General features: G+C 38.3%; 1 protein-coding gene across 1 annotated transcript in view; it reads right to left on the reverse strand.

Annotated features, from left to right (window-relative positions):
* EMB1923 (embryo defective 1923) overlaps positions 1–1,639 on the reverse strand; it is a 70,517-nt gene extending 68,878 nt beyond the window's left edge. The window contains exon 1 of the mRNA XM_089788471.1: positions 1,092–1,639. Coding sequence (XP_089644597.1) covers positions 1,092–1,479 — 388 coding nt within the window. The 5' untranslated portion in view covers positions 1,480–1,639. The remainder of the gene's footprint in view (positions 1–1,091) is intronic.
* Between the last annotated feature and the right edge of the window lie 13,766 nt (positions 1,640–15,405).

Genomic DNA, 15,405 nt, shown 5'->3' on the forward strand with positions numbered 1-15,405 from the left:
TGGCTCCATTTCAATGAATAATGAGTGCCGGTCCAAGCGGTGAACAGCATGGTCCTGGTTATTGAAATATTATTTAGTTATTTGAACTTTATTTATTTATGTAGTTTGGTAAATTATGATGCTAAATGGTGAACTAATTGAGTCAATTTATAATAATATAGATTTTACTTATAATTTATTACTATATTAATAACTATATATTAATGGTTTTCATATTGTATATGGTTTACAAATATTATATCCATGTTACATGTACATTAAAAATTAAAAATGTGTATATCTTTGTTATTAATTTGATAGGTTGTAAATATCCCAACCTCAATTTAGTCGTCTTCTTCCTGTTTTTTCTGAACCAAAACCGTGAACAGAACCTCCGAACCCAAACCAGTAACAAGATCAATAACTTAGCTGAACACGTACATTTTGAGGACAAGTTCCTTCAAGCGCTAACATGTCCGGACAATTTCATTCCAAATTGAAATTACCTCTATATCCAGGCTGAAGCTAAAAATTTCGCGTTGTGCATGTGCTTAATCTCTGTTCCATCAATTTGGAAATAAAAAAGGATAACTATGGTGTACTTTCAAAATGATCATCCGTTAAACCATAGTGAATATTTAAGAAGGGTTAAACCCAACTGAAAATAAAATCAAGAACCTTCTGGAAAAAAGGAAACTGATTAGGGAAAACTTTCGACATTGTATTTGTTATCAGTTTATTTGAATTTCACAGCTTTTTCAGAATCAAAATCTAGAGCTCGTTGATAATAAGATATGAGAATATATGTGAAATAGAATGAGCTCGCGCGGTAAAACTATAGGCTTCCATAGCGGAGTTCTAGATTGATTTAAGGAGGAAAGTTAGTCCAATAAATTTGTACATAAAGTTTGAAAGGTTCTGTAGACCAGTTTGTTTTAAAAGATGTTAGAGGTCGTCATTGTAGTGATTAAAATCTCACTCATCATGACAAAGTATTGAAATGGGGTTTTACAATTAACAAAAGGTAAAACCCTAGTGAACTTTTAAAAGCGTAAACCCTGCCGAATATAAAATATCATAATACAGTGATTTTTATGGGGAAAAAAGCATGCCTGCAATCCAAGGGCGATAATCGAATGGTTTGTCAGGGACCTCCACAGCTTTGAAAGGACGAGAGAAATCGAATTCCGCCTGCTTCGACTCGCCCTCTTCTTCTGCTTTTCCTGCTGCAGATTCTACAGCAAATGCCACCTTCCTATTCGGTAAATTTCTCTTCTGCGAAATCATTTTTTCAAAAGTCCACTTGGAAGAAGAGGAAGAAGCCTTGAGATAGGCTGAAGGGCAAAAACTTTGAGGCAACCGGCGTAGCCACAGATTGGGATTTAAAACGAACGGGTAAGTATGCAGTTTTGAGGCATTTGCACTTGAGGATTTTTTAAGAACGGAATGGGATAGACAAGATGCCTTTGCAAATGCCTGAGATTGAATAAAGGCGGCCATCCTTTACTGGCTACGGGAATGCTGGACTCCGGGCATTTGCAAATTGCTTGGTTTACAGAAGAAATAAATGTGGATTGGTTCCTAAATTGCAATACAAATGCGAGGTGTGTTCCTGTTCATATTGCAGAATTCTTTATGAAAACTTCGCCAGGATTCGAACCCGGATGTAAATGAGGATAAAAACGGATATATCCTATCTTCGTTAAAAAAGATTAAAAGATTAGATCAATCTTTTAAAAATAAATAAATTGTGATGTGAATAAAAATTTGCAATTAGAGCATTGTACATGGTCAATTAATATTTGTTTAATGTCATTTTAACAAATGGCATAGAGTGGCTTAGTACTTTGTCTTTTTTTAAAGGTAATATTTCGCTTTTGACTTGAGTTACGAATAAGTGAGGCCACAAATCTAGGGGACCTCGTCCTTGAATCCAACATTGAAGACTTGCAAATGCAAAAACCCAATAAAGATGCCATGCATGAGGGGCACAACGAACACACTCAACGTGGGTCTAACACGGGTCTACGAGCACTCCTAGCCCAATGACGATCTTGAGAGTTGACCATCGTTATCTCCATCTCCATTAGCGATTGGCCCAAACACTAGAATCTTCATTAGTTTGCCTTACACGTGCGCTTATCCACCACTACGTACAATGACCAAGGTGAGCCCAATCAGCATTAACACTCATAGTGGCTTAGTACTTGTCTTATTTTTTTATCGGTAATATTTCACTTTTGACTAGAGCTATGAACTAGTTGAGGCCACTAATGTGGGGGACCTCATCCCCTAATCCAACACCCAAGACTTGGGAGTGTCGAAGCCCAACAAGGACGCCAAGCCTGAGGGGCACAACCAACAGTCCCAATGTGGGTCCAACATAAGGTCCGCGAGCACTCCTAGTCCAACGACAATTTTGAGAGTTGACCGTCGTTATCTCCATCTCCATCGGCAATTGGCCTAAACACTATAATCTCCATTAGTTTGCCTTACACGTACAGTTGTCCACCACCACGCATGACAACCAAGGTGGGCCCAACCAACATTAACAATGTTTTGGGTCAAGCAAGGATTTGAACCTTGGTTGCACCATTAACAGTGCAACCACAACACCACTACACCACAAGGGAAACCCTTAACTTAGTGTGTGTCTTTAGTTTTTAATATAAATCTAGTTTTTATTTAATAAAATCATTATAGTATATAAAACATCTTAATTAATAAATAAATAATTATACAAGTATAGATTTTATAATGACATTTGTAGTTATAAAGATTTTTTTATTATGCCTCGTTCAGGAGTTTCCAAGGGTTTATCCTTCTAATGGGGATGCAAAGTTGTGCAATGTTGAAGGCAAGCTAGGAGATGGATGGGTTAAAGTTTAGTTCGATAAAGCATCTAAAGGCAACTTGGGTAAGAGTGGAGCAAGATGTGTTATTCTAGACCCAGACAATAATATTCTATCAATTGGTGCAAAATCTCTCTCAAATGGCACCAATAATGTAGTTGAATGCTCTTCTACCGTTTTTGCACTTTGTGTGGTAATGTGTAAAGGCTACAAAAAAATTCATTTGCAAGGTGATTCGCAAATTGTCATAAATGGAATTGCAAAAGGAAAATGAATACATGGTTTTTGGATAAACGTGTTAGAGGCATCAAGAAGCTTTTGAAAAGCTTTGATGAGTTTGTTATATCACACACACTACGTATAGGGAACCGATTGGTGGATAAGTTGGCAAATGTGGGGGTAAGATTAGTGGGAAATTTAGAAATGATGGATGACTTCTCCCAAGTACCCTTGCAATCCTTCAATTTTTGAGATGAACTTGTCATGATGTTGAGTACAGTGCATACCATTTAACGGTGAATAGTTGCAGTGGGGCATGTGAGTCACTTGGCCAAAAATGTATGACAAAGAATGGAGTACCAAGCACTCATGACTTCAGGTGGAGTGCCTAGAGAAAACTCTAGATGTAGGGGATGCTTTAAAGGAAGCAATTCTAGCAATATTTGGCACAACTAGGTGAGGTCATTGTAGAGGTGTGAAAGATGGAAGCAGTTTTTTATTGGGAAACTCCAAAGAAGAAGCAAACACCTAGTTTTTGTATAGAGATAACGCCGCACAAGGTTGGGGAGGTGTCCAAGATAAGAGAGAACAAGTTTGTTCATTTGCTAACTAAATTGTTGGGCAAGGAGTTCATTGAAGGAGACTTCCACCTACACACAAATGTGGATATTTCTTCATATTCTATGTGTGGGATTTTCTGTTGTCCTAGGATAAAGATGAAGCCCTACATATGGTGGAAGTATGCATTGAGATGAAGATGTAGTTGGGCATCGGGAAATGGTTGAACATGGCATAAATTTGAGTTAGATTTTGATGCAAGAGCATCTTGGGTTATCGAACAATCTTACATCATCCAAAAATATTTCTTGTTTTCTATACCGTTTTGTTGTTCACAAAGTAGTTGTTGTTGCCTTTGGTTTCAAGTTGAGCATAGTTTACATCTTGTTGAGGACCTATCCTAGATCATTTTCCTAAGTGTGTGCTTTCTAATGTTTCATATTCATCGAGCTTTGTGTCATTCTTTGCAATCTTTATTTTTGCAGTTTTCATCCAATGAGGCATGTTGTTTCTATTTGTGCAATTTCCAGTGATGACGTGGTGCCTTGTGCGGTTAGGAGTCGACCCCTAACTTCCATGTGGACCTATCCTTAAGAGAATGTGGTCTAATGTTGTCCTTTTCTTGGATTTTGGTTTACTCTTCCAAGTTTGGACCTATTATATAATTAAATGCTTGACTAGCCAACTTGTGGCTTAACTAGCTATATAAGAAAGTTTGGTTAGATGTAGGAAAGAAAGAATAATAGGAGTGGAAGATAGAAGATGTGAGCTTGGACTCTGAATTGTAATTCTTATTTTGCATAGAGCCGCAACCCAAAAGGCCTTGTAGTCAGGCATGTTGTTGTCTTTATATGTGAAGTTAAATAATTACACCTAGTGAATTGTTGTGTATGGCCTCTTGCTCCCTATTGTGTGTTTGATTAAGCTTTCATGTGTAACTCTTAGCAAGGGTAGCTTGGGTTTTTCTCCTTGAGGTACCTCAGTCTTGCGTCAAGTGGTATCAGAGCATAATTCTTTCTTGAGGCTTGGATTGTGGAGAACCTTGTTGAATTTGGTTGTAGGGTGGCAAATTTGAAATTTGACCTATAACTTACAGAAGATTATGATCTTGCAAGAGCTATTTATGAAGATGGTTCATGGTAGAGGAAATGTTGATAATGCTATTATGGACATGTTGAGGCAGATTATAACGAGACTTAAATATGTTAGTGATGCAGGAGCATCTTGCATGGGAAAATTATTGGAAAAAAAAATTGAAAAAAAAAAATTTGTGGAGGAGAGAGAAAGTGACGAAAATTAGAAGAGAAATAATAAAAAATAAAAAAAAGAGGAAAGAAAGGGAAAAGGGAATTTCTATTTTCGAGGTGCATAGGTGGCATAATAGAAAAAATAAAAAAATAAATGGTTGTCATTCCATTTATCAAGGTGTGTGGGAAGAATTCTAGAAAGTTATGAATATTGTAGAAAGTTGTGGATATTGTAGAAGGTTATGGAAGTTGTAGAAGGTTGTGGAGGAATTCTAGAAGGTTGTGGATAAGTCATGCATGGGGTGGTAAGTGCCTATTTAAGCAAGGCATATGAGCATTTCTAAATCAAGCTCAAGGAGTAGAAGCTTGAGAAGGAGTAGCTTGGGAAGTAGAAGCTATGGAAGGTGAAGCTTGGAAAGGTGAAAGTTGTGGAAGGTGAAGCTTGGAAAGCTTGGAAGGCTTCAAGGTGTGAAGAGAAGGAGGAAGTGAAGAGTGAGTTTTCCTGAGTCTGTGGACAGAGCGCCGAATGTGAGGCAGTTTACAGCAGGATTGTGATGAACTTGTGAGTGTGTAGATAGAGCGCTGAATGTGAGGCAGTTTACACTTGGATCTTGGATAAGGTTGGAGAGGAGCTAGTGACTGCGGTTTAGAAACAAGAAGGTTGCTTGGTGGCTTGCGAGCACAAGTTGAGATCTTGGAGGTTTCTACCAGAGTGTGGATCTGGACTAGCTTGGGTTTGGATTGGATCTTGAGAGATCTTGCAAAAATGTTATTGTAATTACTATTGGGTTTTCAAGTATAATAAAATTGTCTTCATATTGTTGCATTCTTGGTTGTGAGTTGGTAAGGGTGGTGTGGCCCTTCGTCAGTGGTATTAGAGTGTATCGTCATCAGTTAGTGATGATGAAGAAGCAACACCTAATCCTAATATTGAACTTGGCATTGAACAAGACGAAGAAAGGCTTTTGAGAGTTTTGTCTATTGCAAATGCTAGACATATTGTTAAACTTGCTTGCTATGATGGAAGACTTAAAACTAATGTTGTATTGGATTGGATCAATGAGATGGATAAGTACTTTAGGTATGAAGGTACTCTTGATAACAAGAAGGTCAAAATAGCAATCTCAAAGTTGAAGGGTCATGCTTCACTTTGGTGGGATCATTTGCAGATTGAAAGATAGAAGAGAGGAAAAGAAAAGATCAAGACATTGGCAAAAATGATTGGAAAGATTAAGAAGAAATTTATCACAATAGATTACCAAGTTAACTTATTGAGAAAAATGTATAATTTGAGACAAAAAGACACGAGTCTAAAGGAATATACTGAGGAATTCTACAAGTTGGATATTAGATCTAGATGTGTGGATGATGAAGTTGAGAAAGTGGCTAGATACATGAATAGTTTGCGGACATCAACTCAAGATGAGATTAGTTAAGATGGATAATGTAGAAGAGGCATATCAATATGCTCTGAAGGCTGAAGAAAGATTGGTGAAGAAACGTGACCAGAGATAGAGAGGTAGACGTGGCAGATTTCAAAGTAACAAAGGCAAAACCTTTGGAGAAACTAGTAGATCTGAAGTACAAGAGAAATGAAATTTTTATTGGAAAGACGGCAATAAGAAATGTGACTACACTAGAGGTAGCTATACTAGTTACTCTAGGAATGGTAATAACAGTAATAGGGATGAAAGATCTTGGTTTAAAGGTACTTGTTATAAAATGTGGTGAAGAAGGGCATAGGGTTTTTGAATGTACTAATTGTAGTAAAAAGGTTGGAGGAAGTGGCAAAAATATTTTGTCTTGTGAAGAAGTTGTTGAAATACCTAGTGAACCTAAGAATGGTGAGAATTTTATGATAGGAAGGGTCTTGTGGAATGAAAAATCTGATGAAGAACCTGTTTTAAGGAGAAGTGTGTTCAAAACCAAATGTAAAATTGATGGAAAATGTTGCAAAGTGATCATTCATCAACCATGTGAAAGTGCTAGGTACATTAGTCAAACCAAAAGGCCTTACCAACCATTCATACAAACCATCTTTTGTTTTGAAAGTAGTCTTCCATTCATCACCTTCTCTAGTTATGATCTAATGATAACCACTCTTCAAATCAATCATGGTAAAATACTTTTCTCCACTCAAACAATCCATTATGTCATCCATCCTCGGCATAGGAAAACTATATTTCACTGTAATCTTGTTAATAGCTCTAGAATTGTTACACATTCTGATGGGGACACGACCCAAGCACAGAATGGACACAATAGGAAAGGGAAAAATTTATTAACTGTAAAAATATGCTAGTACACTTAGTACAGAGAAACAGACTCCAAAACATGCCCTATGGGTTTACAATAGCATAAATCTGGAGATAAATACTTCTACTAGTACCTTCTCTCAAACTCCACTCAGAACTGCCTTTTACAATGCCAAAAATGTCCTTAAATAGACCCCAAAGGGTTAAGGATTAGGAATACATTCTAGAAAGTGCTAGTTGACATCCACCGACCAAATAGAAGGCTCCAGAAGTCACATTAGAAGTTGGCACAAAATTAGAAGAATCTAGAAATGGTAACCGAACTTTCGGGAGGCATAACTTTTGAACCGTAGCTCCGATTGACGAACCGTTTACATTTTCGAAAAGCTCTCGAAGTGCTCTAGAGCCTTATGGACCAGTTTTGCTTGTCCCCCATTTTTTGGCCCTGTTCGAGGTCATTTAATGCCCCTAACCTGAGTTTGAAGCATTCTTAGGAGGTCTCCAGAAACCAAAAAACTGTGATAACTTTCAAACTGTGGGGCCTTTTCACCTGATTCTTTTTCTGGAATGCTCTAAATTACAATTACATTCATCCAGCCAATTTACACCTTCTAGTTCACCAAAATGATGGCTCAATTACATACTCCTTTTTTTTTGCATTTACAGGTATCCCAAGGTGTTCAAATACTCTAACCTAGAACAGTGATAGTAGAACTGTGAGAGTTGGAACCTTTATTTGACCCAAATGGGTATCCAGAAATAAAAACACATGAAACAAAAACTAAGTCTAAGTACATTTTTTTGGGTGACACGGGATTGCCCTTATACCTCTGGATGCTCCTGCATCAGACACCCAGGGTAGATTGAAAAGTGATCCTATCACTTTATAGATAGTAGAGGAAATCCCAAATGGGAAACCTCAGTTGTTGATATCCAAGTTGAGTCCTCTATCAACCGTCCTTTCCACTTGACCAGATACTCTTCATACTCCCTATTTCTGGTACTCCTACCCACACGACTATCCAGAATCTCCTCTATCTCTTTCTTCTTAGAAGTAGGAATTGGACATGGCTCTAACATCAACTCCTCATCTACACCATCATCATGACACTCTGTTAAGTCTGCAATGTTGAAAATAGGAGAAATGTGAAACCCATCTAGCAACTCTACTTCATATGCATTTCTTGAGTCATGTTTCTTCAAAATTTTGCAGGGGGCAAATTTCTTCATCTTCAACTTGTTGTAAGTATCGGCTGGAAATCTTTCTTTTCTTAAGTGTACCATGACTAGATCCCCTACTTGGAACTCCTTATGTCTTCTCCTTTGATCAGCCCTAGCTTTATACTATTGGTTCATCTTGGTAATGTGTTCTTGGACCTCCTCATGTAGACACTTGATATGTTCAGCAAATTCTTCAGCTTCAGCACTTGTCCTCTCCCCTTGCTCCATCTTCCTTAATTCTGGCGCAGTCCTTGGGCTACTTCCATATACAATTTGGAATGGTGATTTACCAGTACTCCTATTTATAGAGTTATTGTAAGAAAACTCTGCTTGTGGTAGAATCAAATCCCAACCCTTGGGCTTATCCCCAACTAAACATCTCAGCAAATTGCCCAGACTTCTATTTACCACTTCTATTTGGTCGTCAGTCTACGGGTGATGTGTGGAACCAAATTTCAAGTCTGTTCTCAACTTCTTCCACAATGTTCTCTAGAAATACCCCACAAATTTAGTATCTCTGTCAGAAACTATACTCCTTGGAAGACCATGTAGTCTTACCACCTCTCCGAAAAACAAGTTTGCAATATGGACAACATCATGAGTTTTGTGGCATGGAATGAAATGTGCCATTTTGGAGAACCTATCAACCATCACAAATACTGAGTCATTACCCCTTTGTATCCTTGGCAATCCAAGAACAAAATCCATACTTATGTCCTCCCATGGCTTTGATGGAACAGGAAATGGCTGATATAGTCCAGCATTGTGACTAAATCCCTTGGCCACTTGACAAACCTGGCAATTCTATACAAACTTCTTCACATCCTGTGACATTTGAGGCCAAAAATAATGTTCTTTTAGAATGGCAATGGTCTTATCTAGACCAAAATGTCTTGTCATCCCTCCACTATGTTTCTCCTTAATTAGATTTTCCCTCATGGAACTCCTTGGAATGCATAATTGACTACCCTTGAATAACATACCACCCTGAATCAGATAGTCTAACCATTTAGTTTTGTCTACAGCAACAGGTTCTTTACAAGCTTTCCATGCTTCAACAAAATCAGGATCCTTAGGGTACAGATTCTTGAGTTCATCAAACCCAACTACTTTAACCTACATTACTGTAAGCATCAACTGTCTCCTACTCAGTACATCTGCAACCCTATTAGATTTTCCACTTCTATGCTTTAACACAAATGTATGGCTCTGCAAGAACTCTACCCACTTCATATGCCTCTGATTCAATTTACCTTGGCTATTTAGGTACTGTAATGCCTGGTGATCAGTATATAAAACAAATTCCTTTGGCAATAAATAATGCCTCCATTTCTTTAAGGCCTGAACTATTGCATAAAACTCTTGATCATAAATAGATAAAAAAAATTCGCATCATTCAATTTTTCACTAAAATATGCAATAGGCTTACCTTCTTGGCTTAATATAGCTCTAATAACATTGCCACTAGCATCACAATCCACCTGGAACACCTTTCTAAAATCTGGAAGTGCTAGCACAGGTTGTTCTGTTACCTTCTTCTTCAGCATTTCAAAACTTCTCGCAGCTGCCGCAGTCCATTTAAACTCTTTTCTATCCCCTCTTATTGTGTCAATCAGGGGTGCACATATGCCACTAAAATTCTTAATGAACTTCATGTAAAAACTAACCAGAGCATGAAATGATCTTACCTTAGTAGCAGACCTTGGAGTAGGCCATTCCAAGATGGCTTCTACCTTCTCTGGATCCATTTTGAGACCTTCAGGTGATATAAAAAACCCCAAGTAGACTAACTCCCTTTTTGCAAAGATACACTTCTTCAGATTAATTAACAGTTTCTCTTTCCTTAACCTTTCAAGGACACTACAAATATGCAATAAATGTTCTTCCAAAGTCTTGCTGAAAATTAAAATATCATCCAAATAGACAATAACAAATTTTTCCAAGAACTTCTTAAGTACCTCATTCATTAGCTGCATGAAGGTGCTTGGGGCGTTTGTCAATCCAAAGGGCATGAATAACCACTCATAAAGACCCTCCTTGGTCTTGAAGGTAGTTTTCCACTCATCTCCTTCTCGTATCTGTATCTGGTGATAGCCACTCTTGAGGTCTATCTTTGTGAAGTACTGAGCTCCACTCAAGCAGTCCATAAGATCATCTATTCTTGGCAAAAGAAATCGATACTTGATGGTTATCCTATTTATAGCTCGAGAGTTTGTACACATCCTCCACTCTCCATCCTTCTTTGGTGCTAGTACTGTAGGTACTGCACATGGACTCAGGCTCTCTCTAATCAAACCCTTCCTCAATAGCTCCTGAACCTATCTATTTAGCTCCTCAATTTCAGTAGGAGTCATCCTGTGAGCAGCCTTGTTAAGCAAACTAGCTCCTGGGATCAAATCTATCTGATGACTGATTTGCCTTATCGGTGGCAATCCTTCTAGAACATTATCAGAGATGACATCTCCAAACTCACTTAGTAAATATGAAACTTCAAGTGGTATTTCACTACTGCCTTCTTTATCTTTCTTAGGAATCAAAGCATAGCACATATGCTGATGTTTCATGCCATCTAAAAACTTCCTTCCATCAACAAGACAAATCTTAGCACTGCTACATACCTTTTCGCCTTCCTTTTTCATGGACTTCAGTTTTTGGTGAACTCCATCCTTTGTTAGAGAGCATGTGTTTCCATGACTATCATGTACTGCATGCCTATCAAACTGCCACGGTCTACCCAACAATAGATGGCAAACATCCATTGGAATAACATCACAGAGAACTTCATCATGGTAACTCCCAATTTTGAACTTCACTAAACATTGTTCACTTACCAGGACCTTATGATCATCTTTCACCCAAGCAATCTGATAGGGCTGGGGGTGTTTCTCCTTCTTGAGATTCAGCTTAGAGACCATCTCCTCTGATACCAAGTTATCAGTGCTACCACCATCAATGATCACATCACAACATTTATCCTCACACTTGCACCTGGTACAGAATAAACTCCTCCTTTGTCCTAGTTCAATCTCACCACTTAGTAGGATTCTTTCATTTACTAAAGTCTCTCCTCTTTCTGCATCCTCTGAATGTGATGATTGTGCATCCTCATCCACATGAGCAACCCTAGCTTGACCCTCAACTCTCCTATCTGTCCTTCCTTGTCGTTGAGGGCATTCAAAGGCATGATGACCTTCTTCATTGCAATGGAAACAGGTACCACGGAAGCCTCCTCTTCCTTGTCCACGTCCTCTACCTATTCCTCTCTGATTTCCAAAGTCTTGATCACAGGAGCGGTTGAAACCCTCGTTCCTCTGGTTCCTACCAGTACCCACATCTTCATTTTTCTTTTGGGTTTCATTTCAGCCTCCAGATGACCTACCACTACCCCTTCCTCCTTGACCATGCCCTCTTTGTCTCCCTTCAAACCTTTTATTCGTCTTCTCTTCGACTTGTAGGGAAAACTGGTATGCCTCTTCAACACTGGTCATTCTTACCAGACTTAATTCCTCCTGGATGCTAAGTCGCAACCCACTGATATAACGAGCAACCTTCTCCTTATTTGCTTCTGCATGCCCTTCTCTAATCAGAACTCGGTAAAACTCCTCTGTATATTTCTGGACTAATTTTTCTGCTTGCTTTAACCCATGCATCTTCTTAAACAAATCAAGCTCATAGTCAACACGAATGAACTGCTTCTTTAATTTGTCCACCATGCGATCCCATCTTGTGATCTTCTCCTTTCCTCTTCTATTTCTTTCCAATTGAACCTCTTGCCACCAGATTTTGGCATGGCCTTTCAGTTTGACCTTTGCAAACTTAAACCTATTTGGATCCCTAATATCCTCATACTCAAAGTACTCTTCCAGTTCATTGATCCAGTCGATCAACTCATTTGGTTTCAAGTTCCCTAAAAATACACCCACATGAATTGTAGGTCTTTTCCCAAACTTAGTGCCCTAAAAAGCCTCTCCTTTGCCTAATTCAGAACTTCCCCGTCAAATTCCCCTTCTGGTCCAATTCCTTCTTCTTCATTGTCGTCCTCACTTTCGTCACCTGTAGTAACATTTGTTCCTCTACGGAGCTCCTCCTGTAACGCTTGTACCTGCCTTTGGAGGGCTCTAACCTCCTCAGGATTAATATCTCTGGCCCTTCCACCACGCTCTCTTCATGGAGGCATCTTTTTAACTCAAATCCACAACCACACAGTCCTGGTGCAAACTGCCCCATAGTCGGCGCTCTGTCTACACACTCAGGAAAACCAGCTCTGATACCACTTGATGGGGACATGACCCAAGCACAGAATGGACACAATAGGAAAGGGAAAATTTTATTAACTATAAAAATATGCTAGTACACTTAGTACAGAGAAACGAACTCCAAAACATGCCCTATGGGCTTACAATAGCATAAATCTGGAGATAAATTCTTCTCCCAGTACCTTCTCTCAAACTCCACTCCGAACTGCCTTTTACAATGCCAAAAATGTCCTTAAATAGACCCCAAAGGGTTAAATATTAGGAATACATTCTAGAAAGTGCTAGTTGGCATCCACCAACCAAATAGAAGGCTCCAGAAGTTGCATTAGAAGTCGGCACAAAATTAGAAGAATTACCATGAAAACCACCTCTATTATAAGAATTACCTCTTCCTCGGTAAGAACTAGTACCTCCTCGGTAAGAATTATCGCCTTTCCATTCGGTCTTGCCTCTAGCATCATACTTCCATTCAAATTTGCCCTTATCTTGCATAGTATTGTTAGATCTGCCACCTTTTCCATAAGATCTATGTCTGCGTCTCTAGAATCTACCTCCTCTACCTCTTTGTCTTTGGTCATGCTTCTCTATCAAGATCTCCTCAACTTTCAAGGCATATTGATATGCTTCCTCCACACCTTCCAATTTCACAAAACTTATTTCATCTTGAATTCCAAACCTCAATCCATTTAGGTACCTTGCAACTTTCTCAACATCATCATCCACATGTCTAAGTCTCATGTCCAATCTATAGAATTCCTCAATATACTCCTTCATAGTCATGTCCCTTTGTTTCAAATTTTGCATTTTCCTCAACAAACTAACTTGGTAATCAGCAGAAAGGAACTTCATCTTTACCTTGTTCACCATTTTCAACCAAGCCCTGATCTTCTCCTTTCCTCTCCTTTTTCTATCAATTTGCAAATGCTCCCACTACAGTGAGGCATGACCCTTTAACCTAGTAAGTACAATTTTCACCTTCTTATTATCAGGAGTGTTTTCAAACTCAAAAAACTTCTCCATATCAGAGATCCAATCCATCACAACATCGGTCTCCAATTTCCATCATAAGGAACAACTTCTACATTAGGCTTTAAATGTGCCTTAGACAATACTCTCAACAATCTTGCCTCATCTTGATCGTCTTTAAGTTTTGGATTAGGGTTTGGTGCTATTGCTTCATCATTACTCACATCATCAAGATGTGCTCCTCTCCTCTGGGTTGTCTCCACGGCATCTAATCTGACTGCAATTTATCTCAATGTATCCAATATGGCATTGTCAACATTTCATCTACCTCAAACCATTTTTATAATCAAGTTCCTGTAAGATCATAACCCTTTGTAAGTTATAGGTCAAATCCTTAGATTTGCTACCCTATAGCCAAATCAACTCAGGGCTCTACATGATCCAATCTCCACAAGGATGAACCTCAAGCTCTGATACCACTTGACACAGGGAGGCTGATGGAAACTAGGGCCCTCGACTACCAAAGCCACCTACAAGAGTAAAAACAGTGGAAACACAACACAAAGAAGAACAACCAAAGGAGATAGAAGAGTGAAATACTTATTGATTCATCAAATTATCAACATACATGCCCAATTGTGAGGTCTTTTGGGTTACGACTAACAATACAATTCAAACTTTGATATTTAATGACGATCTTTGCATTCTAACTCTTCTAGACAAAGACTATATGTTTCATCCCTCTAACTCCTTGACTCCCTAAAACTCAATCCTAAACCTCCTTAAATACTTGTGTGGCCATAGGTTGGCCTATCATAGAAATTAAGTCCTACATTAAATGCATGCACAACCACAACTAGGCTAGCAGCAATTATTAAATACAAAAACCAAAATTAAATACACACAAAGTTAGCCCAAACTGGAACCAGACACAGACAACTCGGTCAAAGAAGGAAGAAAACAAAATATTGTCACTCGACAATGATCATCACATACATAAAATTAGTACCAATAGGAACTCGACACCAACAGGAGCTCGACACATGCTAGGAGCTCGACAATGCTTGGTACTATAACTCAATCAACACTATGAATTTGACAACAACAAAGAAACATGAAAACATGTAGGATAGAAATGCAACCCAGGATGCTCCTGCATTAGACAACTAGGGTTGAAAGAAATGATTCTCCTGAATCATGGAACTAGCACAACATGTGTTGAATCCAACTCCGATTGGGAATTCCATGTAGCATCTTCAACTGGTCTATTCTTCCACTTCATCAAATACTCATAGTAATCTTTTCCTCTTGTGCTTTTACAAACTCTCTAATCCAATGCCTGCTCAACCTCTTCAATATGCTTCTTAGGATAAGCATCTGCTACAAAAACTTCATCATTTGACTCATGATATTTATACAAATCAACAACATTGAATATAGGAGATATATCCATGTCATTAGGCAAGTCAACTTCATAAGCATTTCCAATGTTAAACTTCCTCAAGGTCTTACAAGGTCCAAACTTCTTCATCTTCAGCTTACTGTATGTTCCAATAAGAAATCTACATTTCTTCAAATGAACCATCACCTCATCACCAACTTCAAAATCATGATGTTTTCTATTATCAACATTCTCTTTATTGTTAGATTTTGGTGATTGATCAAGAAAGTACTGTACATACTTCATAAATTCTTTGGGCCCACATATAATTATTAATCATAACCCTAAAGTGGTAAAAATATTTGTATAAAAGAGCTTAGGGTTAGAAATTGTTTAATAGCGGTGATGTGGAAATTGGTTCTTGTGGCGGTATTGAGCTGTAAGGGATTATGAATTGGAATCAAGTTGTAA

Source organism: Cupressus sempervirens, chromosome 6, assembly GCF_028749045.1.
Source record: "Cupressus sempervirens isolate cs-2001-9-10 chromosome 6, ASM2874904v1, whole genome shotgun sequence".
Classification (NCBI taxonomy): domain Eukaryota; kingdom Viridiplantae; phylum Streptophyta; class Pinopsida; order Cupressales; family Cupressaceae; genus Cupressus; species Cupressus sempervirens.